The sequence below is a fragment of the Panthera tigris genome, chromosome B1 (genome assembly GCF_018350195.1).
Source record: "Panthera tigris isolate Pti1 chromosome B1, P.tigris_Pti1_mat1.1, whole genome shotgun sequence".
NCBI lineage: Eukaryota > Metazoa > Chordata > Mammalia > Carnivora > Felidae > Panthera > Panthera tigris.
Window position 1 is genome coordinate 190,379,355 of NC_056663.1, and position 15,775 is coordinate 190,395,129.

At 32.0% G+C, this 15,775-nt stretch overlaps 1 protein-coding gene and 1 long non-coding RNA gene across 13 annotated transcripts in view; one reads left to right on the forward strand and one right to left on the reverse strand.

Annotated features, from left to right (window-relative positions):
* LCORL (ligand dependent nuclear receptor corepressor like) overlaps nucleotides 1–15,775 on the forward strand; it is a 167,173-nt gene that overhangs the window by 134,155 nt on the left and 17,243 nt on the right. For 5 of the 12 annotated variants that reach the window (XM_042984862.1, XM_042984861.1, XM_042984864.1 and 2 more), the window contains one exon: nucleotides 7,547–12,357. The exons of 1 other annotated variant lie outside the window; for it this stretch is intronic. In XM_042984862.1, coding sequence (XP_042840796.1) covers nucleotides 7,547–12,357 — 4,811 coding nt within the window. Of the gene's footprint in view, nucleotides 1–873; nucleotides 4,988–6,981; nucleotides 7,057–7,546; nucleotides 12,358–15,775 lie in introns of those variants that run through there. 6 more of the 12 variants (XR_006217071.1, XM_042984868.1, XM_042984867.1 and 3 more) reach the window with 5 other exon arrangements.
* The window catches only part of LOC122238111, a 68,917-nt gene that overhangs the window by 44,332 nt on the left and 8,810 nt on the right, over nucleotides 1–15,775 (reverse strand). The gene's annotated exons all lie outside the window — the stretch shown is intronic.

Consider the following 15,775-nt stretch of genomic DNA (forward strand, 5'->3'; position numbering starts at 1 on the left):
AGCACCACAAAAAGTCCTTTCATGCTTTCAAAGTTCTCATTAATTAAATAAATAATTAGCAGTGAAAATAATTAGCAGTGAAATGCTGTTCTGTTGGATTTTTGGATTTTTATTTAGTAACTTTTGCATCTTCCCATTAACAAACTGCATAGGAAGCTTTTTTGTCACATTTAAATCTTCGATGTAGAGTGTAATTTGTTTCAACTAAGACTGTAGTAGCTTTTGAGTCTTAAGGTACAGTTAGCTTCTGTTTGAGAAACTTTGAAAATTACAATGATATGTTTGAAATAGAAATAACATTTATAGTATCAAATTATTTTACCCAAATATACCTTGTCTACTTGTTTCAAATTTTAAGTTTTTGTCTAGAGAAACATTAGTCTTGTGGAAATATGGGATGTTTGTGTTTGGAAATATTCTTGCTGCTACAAATTTCCTTTAAAGGGGTTGACTCTTTTATTACTTGTTTAGCGGTAACGTCACGTTTCTACTAACAAAAACTCCTTTAGGATTTGGGTATTTTTTATAATGGAACTCTAATTGTACAAATAAAAATTATAAGTATTGCTCTGCAAGCATCTTTCAGAGGAATAGCAACATCATGAGAATATTTTTACAAATACTGAGTTAGGATTTTATGTTCTTGGAAGGTCTGCCTGTTGAGGCCACCGTATGATTGACACATTGTCCTACCAGGACTGTAGCGTTTGCTTTGATAAGGAGTAACTACTACATCTCACAGACTTAAAAAGAGTCATAAGCAGTGATGTTACCTAAGCAAGGAGTATAATAAAGGAGTGGACCCTTCCCTTCCATAGCTGTGTGAGAGTCTCTCATGCATCAGTTTACCATCGTTTCATTCCATCCATCCAGGAGACTACACAGAAACAGAGAGGACTATGTGGAAAGAAGTGCTGAGTTTGCAGATGGTTTGCTCTCAAAAGCTTTGAAAGACATTCAGTCTGGAGCACTGGACATAAATAAAGCAGGCATACTTTATGGCATACCTCAAAAAACTTTACTTCTCCACTTAGAAGCCTTACCAGCAGGGAAGCCTGCATCTTTTAAAAACAAAACTCGAGATTTCAATGATAGTTACTCATATAAAGACAGTAAAGAAACTTGTGCAGTACTGCAAAAGGTAGCCTTGTGGGCAAGAGCTCAAGCAGAGCGCACAGAAAAAAGTAAACTCAATCTACTTGAAACCTCAGAATTAAAATTCCCAACAGCTTCCAGTTACCTCCATCAGTTAACTCTACAGAAAATGGTTACTCAATTTAAAGAAAAAAATGAAAGTCTACAATATGAAACTTCACATCCTACTGTACAGTTAAAAATTCCTCAGCTCCGAGTAAGTTCTGTTTCAAAACCACAACCTGATGGTCCTGGTCTGCTGGATGTTATGTATCAAGTTTCCAAAACCTCTCCAGTCCTAGAAGGATCAGCTCTCCAAAAACTGAAAAATATACTCCCTAAACAGAACAAAGTAGAATGTTCTGGGCCTGTAACTCACTCAAGTGTTGACTCTTATTTTCTACATGGGGACCTCTCTCCTTTGTGTCTTAATTCTAAAAATGGAACAGTTGATGGAACCTCTGAAAATACTGAAGATGGATTGGATCGAAAAGATAATAAGCAGCCCAGGAAAAAACGTGGCCGTTATCGCCAATATGATCATGAAATAATGGAAGAGGCTATTGCAATGGTAATGAGCGGAAAGATGAGTGTTTCCAAAGCACAAGGAATTTATGGGGTACCTCACAGCACTTTAGAATACAAGGTAAAAGAAAGATCTGGAACACTGAAGACTCCTCCGAAGAAGAAACTCCGATTACCAGACACTGGGTTATATAATATGACAGATTCAGGGACTGGCAGCTGCAAAAACAGCAAGCCTGTGTAGATTACTTGTTAGGAAGATGTTTGTGTGTGTGTGTGTGTGTGTGTATGTGTGTTTGCGTGTGTGTGAGTATGTGCACAGGTGTGTATTTGTGTGTCTGTATACACACATGTGGGAATTACAGATGCTCACTCTGACAGGAGACATGAAATTTTACAGTTCAAAAACCACTTACATGCCTTTTGAAAAAAAGTTTTATTCAGGGTTTTCACTGTGGACAGAATTATATAGTTACTTACTTAATTCTGATAGTTTGTATTTAATCCTTGTATAAATAGGTGGAAAAGATTCAGGTTTTCTTTAGTAGTCAATAGCATAAAGCGTTGTGGGAAAACAAGTAATTGTCGAGTGAAACATTTTTATTGGTGAAAGACCACTCCAGCCATTCAGTTGAACCATCTTATAATGGAAATATGATATTAATAGTTCGTAAACATTTTTACATAATATACTTACGGCTATTGTAAGTATATCAGACAACCAATCAAAGTTTAAATAGACAGCTATCTCCATACTAAGAAAAATTAATATATACAGTATTAGTACACTACAGTGTATTCTATGAAATATGAAATGCACTCAAGTGCATCCACCAGGAATAGAAAAGAAAACCTTAAATGATATGTATAATGAAATTTAATATTTATCATTTAATAGTTGATTTGCAGGAAGTTGGGGTTTATAAGGTATATACTTTTTAAGAAAACTGACACATAGTTAACCCCAGCAGCTATAGAATCCTTTAATATAAGATGGAATACTAAGAACAAAAAGTAATTTAAATTTAATTATTAAAATAATTTAATTTTGTTTTTCATTTGAAAAATAAGCTAATGTGTAAGGTTAGAAAAGAAAGTTGGAATGCAACTTAGAGCATGTTTATAATGTGCACAGAAAAAGCTTGAGAATGATAATTTTGGTTTAAATGTGCTGGTTAGTTGATGTTATGACTACTTTAAATTTTAAGGATTGTGACACACTCCTACTATTGAAAAACCTCAGTGTAACTTTAATATATTTGCTGCTGTGACATTTCAAAACATTTTCAGTTTATCAAAATGAATTACAGATTTCATTTTGGTGGGCGATACATTATCATTTTGCTAATAACCAAATTTGCAGTTTGTTCAGGGTCTTGAATAGATTTACAGATATTTAACACTGAAGCTGTTTTGAACTTTCAGTAATGTAAACTCTACTAATTGGGTAGTTAGAAGCTGGGCAGTGCATTTTAACTTTTACAGACTCATAAGAGAGACCAATAATTTTTATATAGCAGTTTTAAAATGTGGTTCAGAGTATCCATGTTGGATTTATGGAGTATGCAGTGGTAAAATGTTATAAAGCATGTGCCTCCATATAAAGAATGGGGATTTGCTTCATATATTCAGAATTCTCCGAGTGCCCCTTTCTCTGTTAAAATTCAGGTTCTGATCATTTTTCTAAGCCAATTTTCCTAAGTCCAAAAGGAATACTTAAAGCTGAATTTAAAAAATAAGTGCACCTTGTCAAATACTTGTGTTTTTACACTTGTGTTTGTGTGTAACTAATAATCTCATATACATGTAATACTAAAGAGATTTTCAGCTATTACATTTAAAAACTGCTTACATATGTTTAAAGAAACTGAAGAGTGGGAAGCTACACAACCAAGTAGTTATTTGGTCTCTTAGAGCTACACTGAACCCTCTTCAGCTTAATGTTACCTGCATACTAGGGTATGAATCCTCTTGCTCTGTTTGTTTTTGTTTTTTTTTTTTTTCCAAGTAAGTATACATAACGGATTGCAAAACAGCAGATGTCAGGGTCATCTTTCTTTTTAAAGAATTAAGCCATATTTTGTGAGGGCCAGAACTTGGATTATTTAATATATTTCCCCTCCCCCCCCCCCATTGAAAAACACAGTTAAAAGATAAAGTAAATGTTTCAACACAATTTTATTGACCTCTTTATACAGAATTTTACTTGCAAAATTTGGGGGCCTGAATGCATTACATAATATTTATATTGAGCTTTTTTATTCCTCACACTATATTTACATTAATAAATTGATTGAGAAGTTTATAGAAAAGGGATACTTACAGAACACTTTTATATCATTTAAAAGATGACCTGACCAAAAACTTTACAGGATTCATAAAATCAGGGATCATTTTGCTATTGACTTCACAGTGATCAGTAGTTTTATAGGTAATATTATAGTTAATTTGCAGCATTTAGTATTTGTATTATTTATTTTTGGTCAGAAATAGTAAATTAAATATTTTTTGATAGTTTATAGGTAATGATCAACCCATAACTTTTAAAAGAAACAAAATGTTTCTAATTATTGAGTTAACTTTTGATTATACAAACTAGGAAAGGCAGGGAAATTTATGGGTTCCCCTTCTCCCCAATGATTCTATTAAGATGTTCTTTATGTTAAACTTTCAAAGTACTTTATAAATTTAGTTACCAGTTACTACTTATTAATTGACAGTTTTATGAAAAATCCAGTTTCAGCAGACTTTTAATGAAGGTGAAAGCAACCCTTATATGCTTTCTACTTATTTGAATGTTCCTCAAGTATTTTATATTTAAAAAAAAAAAAAAAAGAAGGAAAAGAAAAAACAGTGCCTCTGTTTTTAGAAAACTACTGCTCAGTAAAGTTGTTTAAACCATTTCTGGTAGCTAATGACAATTTTATATTAAATTGTATACTAACTTTAGTGAGACTGATTTTTTTAGTTGTTTACAGTACAAATACTTGTATTTGTTTTTTAATTGCAGTATTTCCATTGTCGCAGTAATTTAGTAAAACTCTGTGGCTGCCTTGATTTTGACAGATTTTGTTAATATAAACTGATTGTTAGGCAATTAGTTATATTTATGCATAAATCAATTGCACTATAATTCATGAATTATTTATTACAATATTTTCTAATGAATTCATGTATCTGTCTTGTGTTGTAAATGTACTGTAATTCTGTTCCTACTTTGTGTTGTTATATATCTAAATCTGATTGTATGAATCTTAATTGTTCAGTTAACGTGTTTCTAGGTTGTAATTTGTAGTAAAGCACTTCAATGCTTTTGCACTTAAATTTACAACACTGTTGGTGTGTGATTGATTTACTCATTCAGTAAAAGAAAAGAAAAGAAAGAAAAGAAAAAGACTGACTACACTGACTTTTTTGATTCACTATAGGAATGAGTTTTATTTTTATTAATGTGAGAAATTGACTTTCTCCAAAGAACTATTTCAACAACAAAATTTGCAATGGGCAAAACTGATAGTAACATACAAAAAATGGGCAGGATGTTTTGGTTTGTAAATCTTAACAGGAAAAGGTTAGAAAAAATTTTAACATTAAAAACAAGGGAGCTGTGAAAGATACGATTATGGTAACTTTACATATAATCACTTGAGAATAGAGTCTAGTTTGGAGATTTATGTGTATTCAACTATTATTTACTCATATTAGGTTTTCTTTGAGACTCTGAATTGCAAGAAAGATGGAAAAGAAAAAATTTGGAGCCAAATAAAAGTATTACGATTTTATAGTTTGAGAATTTAGTTCTCTAATATCTGATATGTGTGTATCAGATATAATCTAATACTTGAATATCCAGTTAGTGACTTTATGAAGTTATTCTTCATATACCATTAGATGGAAATTACTGACCACTGTGGTATTTTGGAATTTCCATTATTGGAAGTAATAAACTGAAAAGATAAAAATAAAAGTAATAAACTGAATAAGAAACCTTTTTAAAGTTTAGACTTCCTTGAAATCTCAGAAGAGATGTAAAAATCTTGTGGTTTTCAGAATAGTTAACACGTCATTAGTTTTAATTATTTCTACTTCTATACTTGACTTACTAACAGATAAAACATTTAAGCACTGAGGAAGTGTTATGAAAGCATATTAATCTTTAAAATATGGTGCAATGTATTTTTCTAAGAAACATAAAATCTCTTTAATTATTTAATAACAGGTATGTTTAATGCCCATAGCATAACTTTAAAGAAACTGTTGAAGTGCATCTATCAGAACGTTTTTGGGTTTTCTTTTGCTTATATGAAAATTACAGTTTTTACTTTGCTGGAAAAGAGAATAATATCACATATCTTCATATTTGATAGTTAACATTTCCTAATGTCCTTGTTCTCCATATATTTTTTGAATTACCTAATAGTGAATCTTGAGAATCAGTTCCATCATTTACTCCCAAACGTGATAAAATTTACAAAAAAAAAAAAATATATATATATATATTTTTTTTTTTTTTTTTTTCAGAAAGGAAAGGATATTGGGGTCATGTCTGTGGACTTAAAACATTTTATTATCAATTTCACATCTTTTCTCACTTTGATAACTGCTTTTTGTCAAACCACATGTTAGTTTTGGTGAAATATTGGTTGAATCTAGTAGAGTTATCATTTTTCTAGAAAACTTCTGATCTAGTGTTCAAAATTTACTTTGGTGTTTTTGCTTCTTAAATAACATAATATTTTTTAAGTGTAGATAAAATATTGCATATTTATCTGTGATACAAGCAAGTTTTAATGAGCAAAATAAATTTAATTTAATTTTTCATTTTAAAATTCCTTTAATTTTAATATATATGAATATAATAACCCTTTATTTAAACAAAATACAGTCTTCTGTAGCACTTCATAATCAGTATATCCTAATTCCAACCCTAAATAAAATTTCTACAAACCAGGAACTACTAACAATAATAGCAAACATAAGAAATCATGAATGGGAGGCTATTTTCATGTACAGAGTTTGGTGATATGTTTAATTTAAATAGATACTTTTCTGAAACAGAATTCTTTTAATACATTTTATTCTTCTTGCTGCTGGTATTGGATTAAAAAATTTTTTGTAGACTTCTACCTTGGTTGCTAAGTAATCCTGAGTCTTAGTTAAAATTAGATGTATATTAGTTTCTTCAGTGGGACATTTTCCAGCATTTGAAATTAGATAATTAGGTAAGTAATGCCTTTAGTCTTCATGTAATTACTTTAGTATTTAAAATCAATTCAAAATAGATTTTATTTTTAAATAGCTTAAATTTTTTTTATTATTAGGTTAAAATGCCTGCAGCTTAATCTTAGAAAAGATACTCTGTTATTTATATGAAATCCAAATTCTTTAATTTTCCTTGTAAGTATGCAAAGATTTCTTTTATTAATAATTTTATTTCACTACCTTGAAAAATATCTTAAAGTTTTCTCCTACATCTTATTTTTCTTATTTGCACTAAATCGGATTGATAATTATCAAAATAACTTCTAAAATGTCTACTTTATAAAAATGTAACTCCTTCTGAAGCACTTTCCATTAAATATTCTTAGTACATCCAAAGCACTAAACATTAGCAATCTGTAAATATAATCATATCTTTAATCAGATTTTGTATCCTAAAACTAGGGCTCTCTTTCGACTATTATACTTGCCATAGGAAATTAATTATCATCAGTGCTTCATTATATTTTTGCTGAATGATAATCAAGATGTCATTGTTGCAGCTCTATAGGAGTTAGGAGTCCCACAATACCAAAATTTCTTTTGTTCAAACTCTGTTAAAATTATAACTCCTTATAATACTGGTATTTTTGCTGTAATTCATTTTTTGTTTGATTTTTATTTTTAGTTCAACTGTTGATGCAAAATCAGAGGAAGCTACTAAAATGGAAAAAGGAAAATCAGCATTAAGCAAAGTTTTGGAATCTTTGTGCATACATCACCAGCAACAAGTCTTGGCCATGTTGAAATTTCTAGTCCAAGAGCAAAATGCTGCTTCTCTTTGCTATTGTAATACATCATATACTGTGTCTTCAGAATCTCAAAAGCCCCTAATTGAAGATGATTTACATGGTCTATTCTGTAGTTGTGAATATAGGCTGGCAGAAAGAGGGTGTTTACAAAATGAAAGACAAAGCCCTGGTGTTGTGCCTCTGCCAGTCTGTATTAAAGATTTACATTGTTTATCTTGCCAAACTATAACTATTGAACACATTATGACAGTAGTGAATAGAGGAATTGCAAACAGTTATAGTTCTCACAGGTGCTGTTCTGGACTATTACCAAACATTCACTCTACAAAATCAACCTTTCACACTCCTCTTTCATCAAGGGACATATGTGATGTTTCAGTCAGTCTTAAGGATGTTTGTAGATCTCGAAGTCCATCACCCCCACCATTATCACCTGTACAGACGGAAGGATTTGAAAAATTAAAAGATGTTGTCTCAGAGCTCTCAGCCTTAGAAAATAACAGACTTGAAATTAACATTAACCAGCCTCCCTCTCTCACACCAGCAGAAATAAACAGTGACAAGACTGATCACGAAGGTAAAATACATAAAACTAAAAAATTCAGCAACTCGGATTCTTTGCTCCTGGAAGGCAGTGGTAATTGTACTACAAATCAGGAAAAAGGTGAAACTACTGTAATTTTTCAAGATTTAATGGATCGTATTAATGAAAAATTAAAATCAATAGAAACTACAGATATGGGAAACCTTGTAAAATTATCTAGCAGTGATTGTAATACAGATAATGATTTAAAATTAAGAGATTTAATAGCCTCTCTCTTGCATAATGCCAAGGCCAGTGATTACAGTTTTATGGAATTGCTGAGTCAACATGATAAAAAGGTAGAGAATAAAATTATTCAGACAAGATTTCGAAAGCGTCAAGAAACTTTACTTTCAGTGCACAACTCTCCTGATTCACCCACGTTTAGAAGGCAGTCTTTGCAAATAAAAAGAGAACTTGCCAGTCTTGATGAAAATTTTGTAAGAAAAAAATACACTGAAAAAAATTCAAGGAAGTTGACACGCAACGATGAGATATTTTCAATGGACAGAGAAGAATTCTGTCATTGCCAAGGGTCTTTACAAAATTCTAAAAGCTTGCAAGAAAATAATCATGCAGAAACATTTTCACCAGATTGTGCATTGCAGTCATTGCAACTACCTCTTCATAGTTTAGAAACTAACTTAGCTTTTGATGCATTTTCAGAAAGCTTTAAGACAACTTCCCCTGGGAAAATGAGCATAACAAAATTACAGGAGAAATCTGCACCTGGGAAAAGACTTTTGCAAAATCACAGGAAGAATCCAAAACTGGAGAATACCAAAACTCCTTTGAAAAGTGATGTTCCTGGACTTTTGAGCAGAACTAAACGACATATTGTGCCCCCAGGATGGTATTCTATATATGTAACAAATAACTATGTTTTCAAAAAATCCCCTAAGGCCAAAAAAATTTCTGATTCTGTAAAAAAAAAAGATCCAGTGAAAAATACTCAAATTGAAAGTCCACACAATATAGATCTAAACAAAATTGCAATGAATTCCAATTTACAAGTTGTTGTGGAACGTTTGGAAGATACAATAAATATGGCCAAAAAGTCTTGGAATAATCACTCATTATCTGAAGGATGTAAGACATCCAAGAAATTGATAGAAATTGATGGTAAAGATCAAGATGCAGGAAGAAACATGACTCTAACTGTAAGCAGAATGACATGCAAAGAGCAGAGTTTATCAAAATCTGTGGTAGCAGCCAGTAATATCAAAAGCAATCATATACCTACAATAGATTTGAATAGCAAAAGACTTGATAATCTGGGAAATTCATCTATTTTAGATACGAGTAGCTTGATTTCCGGTGTTCATAATGTGCCAACAAAATACGAGGCCATTGAAAGCTCTTTTTCCAGCTATTCTAGTCCTATCAAACTCATGTTTTTATCTGAGGTTAAAAGCAGTGAAGGAGTCAAATATACTTTAACTTCAGTCGGTACTTCCAAGTCAAATGCTGATCTTCCTTCTGAAAAATATCCAAGTCATGATGCAATTGAAAAACAACCAGAAACAAATGAGGATATCCCAGATGCTAACTTTGAAAATTATAGTTCTAGTCATAATGGTAGTGACACTCCTCAGGGAGAACTAAACAAATTTAATTGTGCAAAAGAAACTACAGAATCCCCTGCAATGTTTATAGATGATGTGAACAGTGATAAGCCACAAGACAAACCTAAGGAAAATCCAAGCAGTGATACTGATTCATCTTTTAAACGAAAACCAGGTAGACCTAAAAAGATAGGTCCCCAGGTTGTGAAACAAATTAAGCGGCCAATTGGAAGACCACCAAAACCTAAAACCGATCAAACAGACATCACCATTTGCCAAAATGAATCGTCTAGTACTGGAAAGAAAAGTCCAGAATCCCTCCTATCAGAAGTGAAAGAAGGTATCTATAAAAAGAGTATTACCGTAACTGTTATTTATGGAAGATCAAGAAGAACTAAAAGGCATGTTTCTGAAGGAACTGTAAACATAAGCAATGTTATATCTTTCAGCAATAATGCTGATTTTCCAACTGAATGTAATAGTCTCAGAAATATTAGAGAATACAAAATTGACTCAGGTGAAAGAAGTGCTATTTCAACTTTGACTACTGAAAGTGAGATCTTGGGGTCTGGCTTTGAATATATTAGGCCCATCAAGAACAAGTCTGTGATACCTCAACCTTCCAAGAACATTATCCGACCAAATCAGAAGCCTTTTGCAGTAATTAGGAAGCCTGGTAGACCTGCAAAAGTGAAAATCTCTGGCATATCTGTGACTATTAATAGAGTTTCACCTCAGGAGAGAGAAGTAAGTATTAGCAGCTGTTTGCCTCCTTTAGAACAAGAAAATATATTAGAGAAAAATCTGGCTGAAGAAAAGTATGATCACCAATGCAATAAGATGGACGCAAGGCACACTGAAGCTGACATATTTAAGAATGGATCAAAAAGTATGGTTGCTGCTATACCTTTGAGACATTCTATTAGGGATAGAAAGCCATCTCTCCATCTCGTACATCCATTAGCATCTTCCAGCTCACTTATTTATAGAAATACTCTGCTCCGTAAATCATATAAACTCCATTTGCAGAAAGGTAAAAGTGAGAAGGAAAAACATAGGCAGTCAAGGATAAAAATAGCTTCAAAAGGTACCCCTGGACCTAGAAATTCAAAGAATGCAAAAATGTGTTTGGAAGATAACAAATTAATACCCATTTCTGAAGTATCCTTGGACCCTATAATTTCATCAAACCCTTTGCTCAGGTGGTGGGCTGCTTCTACTTCAAATGATTCCTTATTAGAGGAATTAAACAATAGATTTGAGCAAATAACAAATGCTTGGGTGCAAGTGAGTGGAGATGAAGCTGAAAACTGTGTTCATAAAAAAAGAGAATGCATTGAAAGTGATAATTTCAAAATAGCAAACCCTTTGGAAACCTGTCTTTTAGAACTTGAAGTTTCACCTGTAAAAATGCTTTTTCAGAAAAAGTATGATTTGAATGAACTCTGTATCTGGTTTATGCAAACAACAGAAACACAGTCTCTTTCACTAGTTAGAAAAGCAAATGCTCGAAACCCTTTGGAAGTAATAAATACCAGAGGAATTAAATTAGGGACCAAATATTCTCATTTTAATACTAGCCCCTTCAGAAAGCACTTTAAAAAATTTGCACTGTCTTCTCCTTCAAAATCAGCAGGGAAGTTGCATATACTACATAAAATAGTTAGCTCTCCACTGTTAAATGTGAGAAGTAATTTAACATTAGCTAGATTAAAAAGAACTGAGTTTAAGAGGTTGCAGCACGAAAGGTGGAAAAGAGAGGGAAAGCCGCACAACCATGGAACAGTTGATTGGATCTCTAAAAGAAGGAACTTAAGGTTTTTCTGCCAGAATCAATTTTTAAAAAAGACTGAGGGGGGAACAAATGCTGACATCCCACTCCAAGGAAAAAACACAATAGATAATCAGTTTATTTTGCCACCTGAGATCAGAGATGACTCTTTGCAACAGAAGGTGGCGATGTCTGACTTGAAAACACATGCTAATTTAGAGAATAATTTTAAGACAGAAGCAAAGGAGAATGGAACAAATTGCAGCCAAAAAGGTTTTGAAAAGGGATCAAGACTAGGAAATGTATGTCCACATAATTGGAGGTCAAAAACCTTAAAAGATTGTAGAATATTTTTGAGGAAGATCAACTATCTTGAACACAAAAATACTTTTAAGCTAAATACAATCATTTACTCTCCTGAATCTATTGGCAGTGGAACTAATCATCAGACTCACATAGAAGAATCAAAGCGCTTTACCTTAAGATCCCATTCTGCTAGGCAAAATTCTTTTAAAAAGCAATCTAAAGAAATAGAATATGCTAAAACAAATAGTCCTTCAACCGATAAATTTCCTGGCCAACTTGACAATAGTAGATTAAATAAATGTGTTAACTATGACAAGAATCCTGATAGTTCTGACGTTCTTAGCAAATTGAACAAAAGAAAAAGACCGCCATGGAAGACCACAGAAATGTCAACAAAAAGACATAAACGACAGTCTTGCAACAGTGGACAAATGGCAAACTATTATTCAAAATCCCAACTAGGTAAGTTTTTCTCTACTTAATTTTAAAGTTTCATTGTAGGTGCCTTGAGTAAAGTATGAGATAATGGGTAGAAAAGGAACAGCTGATTTAGTTTCAATTTATTTCCAAAATATTTGGACGACCTAATTTCTTGGCACCTAGTATGAAACTCAATGAAATTAGGTTCTACTAAATGTACCCGTGCGCTTCCCTACATCTTAATGAGTCCAAGATTTTAAACAAATTAAAATATATTTAGTAGAGTCATAGCTTCTAAACAAATCATTAATTTACAAGTTATATTATCTGTTTTTGTATTTGATCTAATATAAAATATAGAAAACAGTTTGGTAAATATGCCTAAGGAGCTATCTAAAAATTAACTGCTACACTACAGGATAATATATATTTATTGTCTTGATAAATTAATAACTTTGAGACCATGTGGAAAGAAGTAAAGACTATCTCACTGCTAAATTGATGAGGTCTGTAACATATATAATAATTATGGGATATCAGTTGCACTTTCACCATTAAGTTGTTACACCCTTTGGTACTGATTCGGGAACCATTTTAAGACTCCGCATATTTAAATAGAGTCAAAGAACAAGATATTTTCTTCAGTAAATAAGCAAACTTGTTGAATAGTTTTTTTCATAGTAGACATTGAACTAGATTCTATGGATATAAAGATGAGGATTTCTTTCCAGGGATAATCTATAGCTTAGCAAGGGAGAAAGTCATATGCAGGTAATTTTAAGGTAATGCTAAATTTAGAATGCAAACGGAAATTACTTTAGTAAGTAATTATGTGCTTTACTTACTATGCAGGCCTGACATTGGTGCCTTGAGGAGACTGTTACCCTTAGAACCTAGCAAAGCAGGATTATGAGCACCATAATTGCCAATGTAGCCATTTCCATCTCTGCTTGATAGGTGCTAGACAGTTCAGGATGTAAAAGAGTGCCAGGTTACATTTGTAAATTTAAGGAAATTTTATCAAATGGTTGCATTATGACATTGTATATTTTAGGGGCCTTTTTGAGGGGCTTATGGAGATATTGGTGGCTTTATTTTTGTTACCTTTTTAAAACATTTTTAAAAGCTAAAAAAACACTATCGAGTCTTATATTAAGATATTAAAAGCAATAATTAAACTCAAGTTTTAATAAGTAGATGATTATAATGACCCCCAAAATTTGATTAATTGAATGACTTTAAAATACCTATTCCACAATATTTAACATGCATTAAATAAAAATTTTAACTTTGCAACATGCAATGATTAAAGCTTTATTATTGGGCAAATTAGAGTCTCCATTATGAAAGATGAATCAAATCTAAAAATAATGTCCTTTGTTTCTTGTCCTCAGGATAACTAAAAACAACATAACAAATAGTATGTCAGGAAAAGAGGGAAGAAGCCTGATAGTGATTTTTTAAAAAAACTTATAATTCACCTACAACCATACACACACATATTTTTAAAAGACTGTCGTGAATGCAGTATAAAGTACAGTGTTTCATTCTTAATTCTTTATATCATTCTCATTTCATGTCGTTAGAGTTTACCAAAGACAGTTTGCATTAACTCATTTTACAACAGAACCGTATTTTGTCCTTTTAGCTTCTTAACCATTGTATCTTCCTAAGTTATAAACATAAGGTTTATTTTAATTATTATCTCACTAAATATGAGATCACCCAAGAAAAATAAGATGGAAGATGCCTAAATATTACTTTCCAAATTAATCTCAAAATTCTTCTGTTAAATTTTAAAAATTTTAGTATCATATGTTAAGAGTTGTTTTTCACCTTTTCTCATTTTTAAAATTACTGGTACGATTTCTTGTTCTGCTTAAAATTTTATTTATCTTCTACTGATAACTTTCCTTCTTTATTTTTTAACATTCTTTTTTTTTTTAATCAACAAGGACATTATTTTTACAGAGTTGTATTTATAGCAATATTTGTTATATTTATCTGATTTTAAAATGTTTCTTAAGGTGTTATTTTTTTCTCATTATTCTTGGTATTCCATACTTCTTAATGCCTTTTTGGAAATGACACAAATTCATTATTAGTTTTATATGTGTTTTTCTTCTTCATAGAATAATTAGTGATTGGAGATTTGAGAAAGTCTTAATTAACAACAAGGAGTTCTCTAGGAAAATTCATAAGGCAATGTATATAATGAATTATGGAATATTTCTATTGATGAAAAGTTTTGTTTCTACCATAAGTGTCTTGTTTTTGTACATTTCAAAATTACTGTCCGATAAAAGTTTAATACATAGGAATTTTAGAATTTATACTTCACTACATTTGTACTACTATATATCAATTGTAGACATGGAAAGCAAAGAAGTGCAATTCTGTCCTATTCTTAGTTCAGTAAATACTTAATGAATGCCTACAATATGCTCTTAGACACCATAGGAAGTTCAGAAAGTTCCCTTTCCATCTAAATAAGAAAACAAGACTTGTATGTATGTATTCAACAAATAGAGTATATCTTATGTTTTAAGTGGGGTATTATATTACTACTAATTAAAGGGATAGAATGGTTAAAGTCATGGTTTGTGTTCTCATGGAGTTTATCATTTTCATGGGGGACAGTGAATAGGCAATTACAGTAGAAAGTGGAGTGCTGTGACTGGGGAGAGAGACAGCTTATAGAAATATATAGGACAGAAGTTGAACCCATGTTTAGAAAATTAGGCAAGGACTCTTACAAAGTCACATCCAAGCTGAGATTTGAAGGCTGCCAAAGTATTAGCAGTCAGGAGAGGAGGTTTTCTGGTAGAGCAAACTGCATGTGGAAAAGTTGGGTGACAGAGCAGGCTAGTAGAACACTGAGTAATTTAATTCATAAAGCTGAGGCATAAAAAAGGAATGAAGAATAGGGCAGGGCATGGATGGAAAAATGGCAAAAAATAAAGCTACTGAAGGAACCATAGCCCAAATTGTGGGGCCAACATCAGTTAACGAAAAAAATGTTTCAAACCCTAACAGTGGCAGTAATAGAGGAGAATAGATATATTTGACAGAGGCCTCTGAAATAGTATCAGTGTGTCTAAGAGAGTAGAGGAATAAAGGGTAATGTCCAGGTTTGAGTTCGAACATGTAGATAATAGATGATAGTAACATTCACTGAGATATAAGAGAACATTCAGAGTGTGCAGTTTTAGACATAAGGAATTTAAGTAGTATGTCCAAGAGAGATGTTTAGGAAGTAATCACAGTAGACCCTTGGACAATGCAGGGGTTAGGGGTACTGATTCTCCGTGCATTAGAAATCTGCATGTAACTTTTGACTCCCCAAAACCTTAACTACCAATATCCTGTTGACCTGAGCCTTGCTGATAACATGAAGAGTCAATTGACACATATTTTTCTGTTATAGGTATTATATACAGTATTATTATAAGAAAGTAAG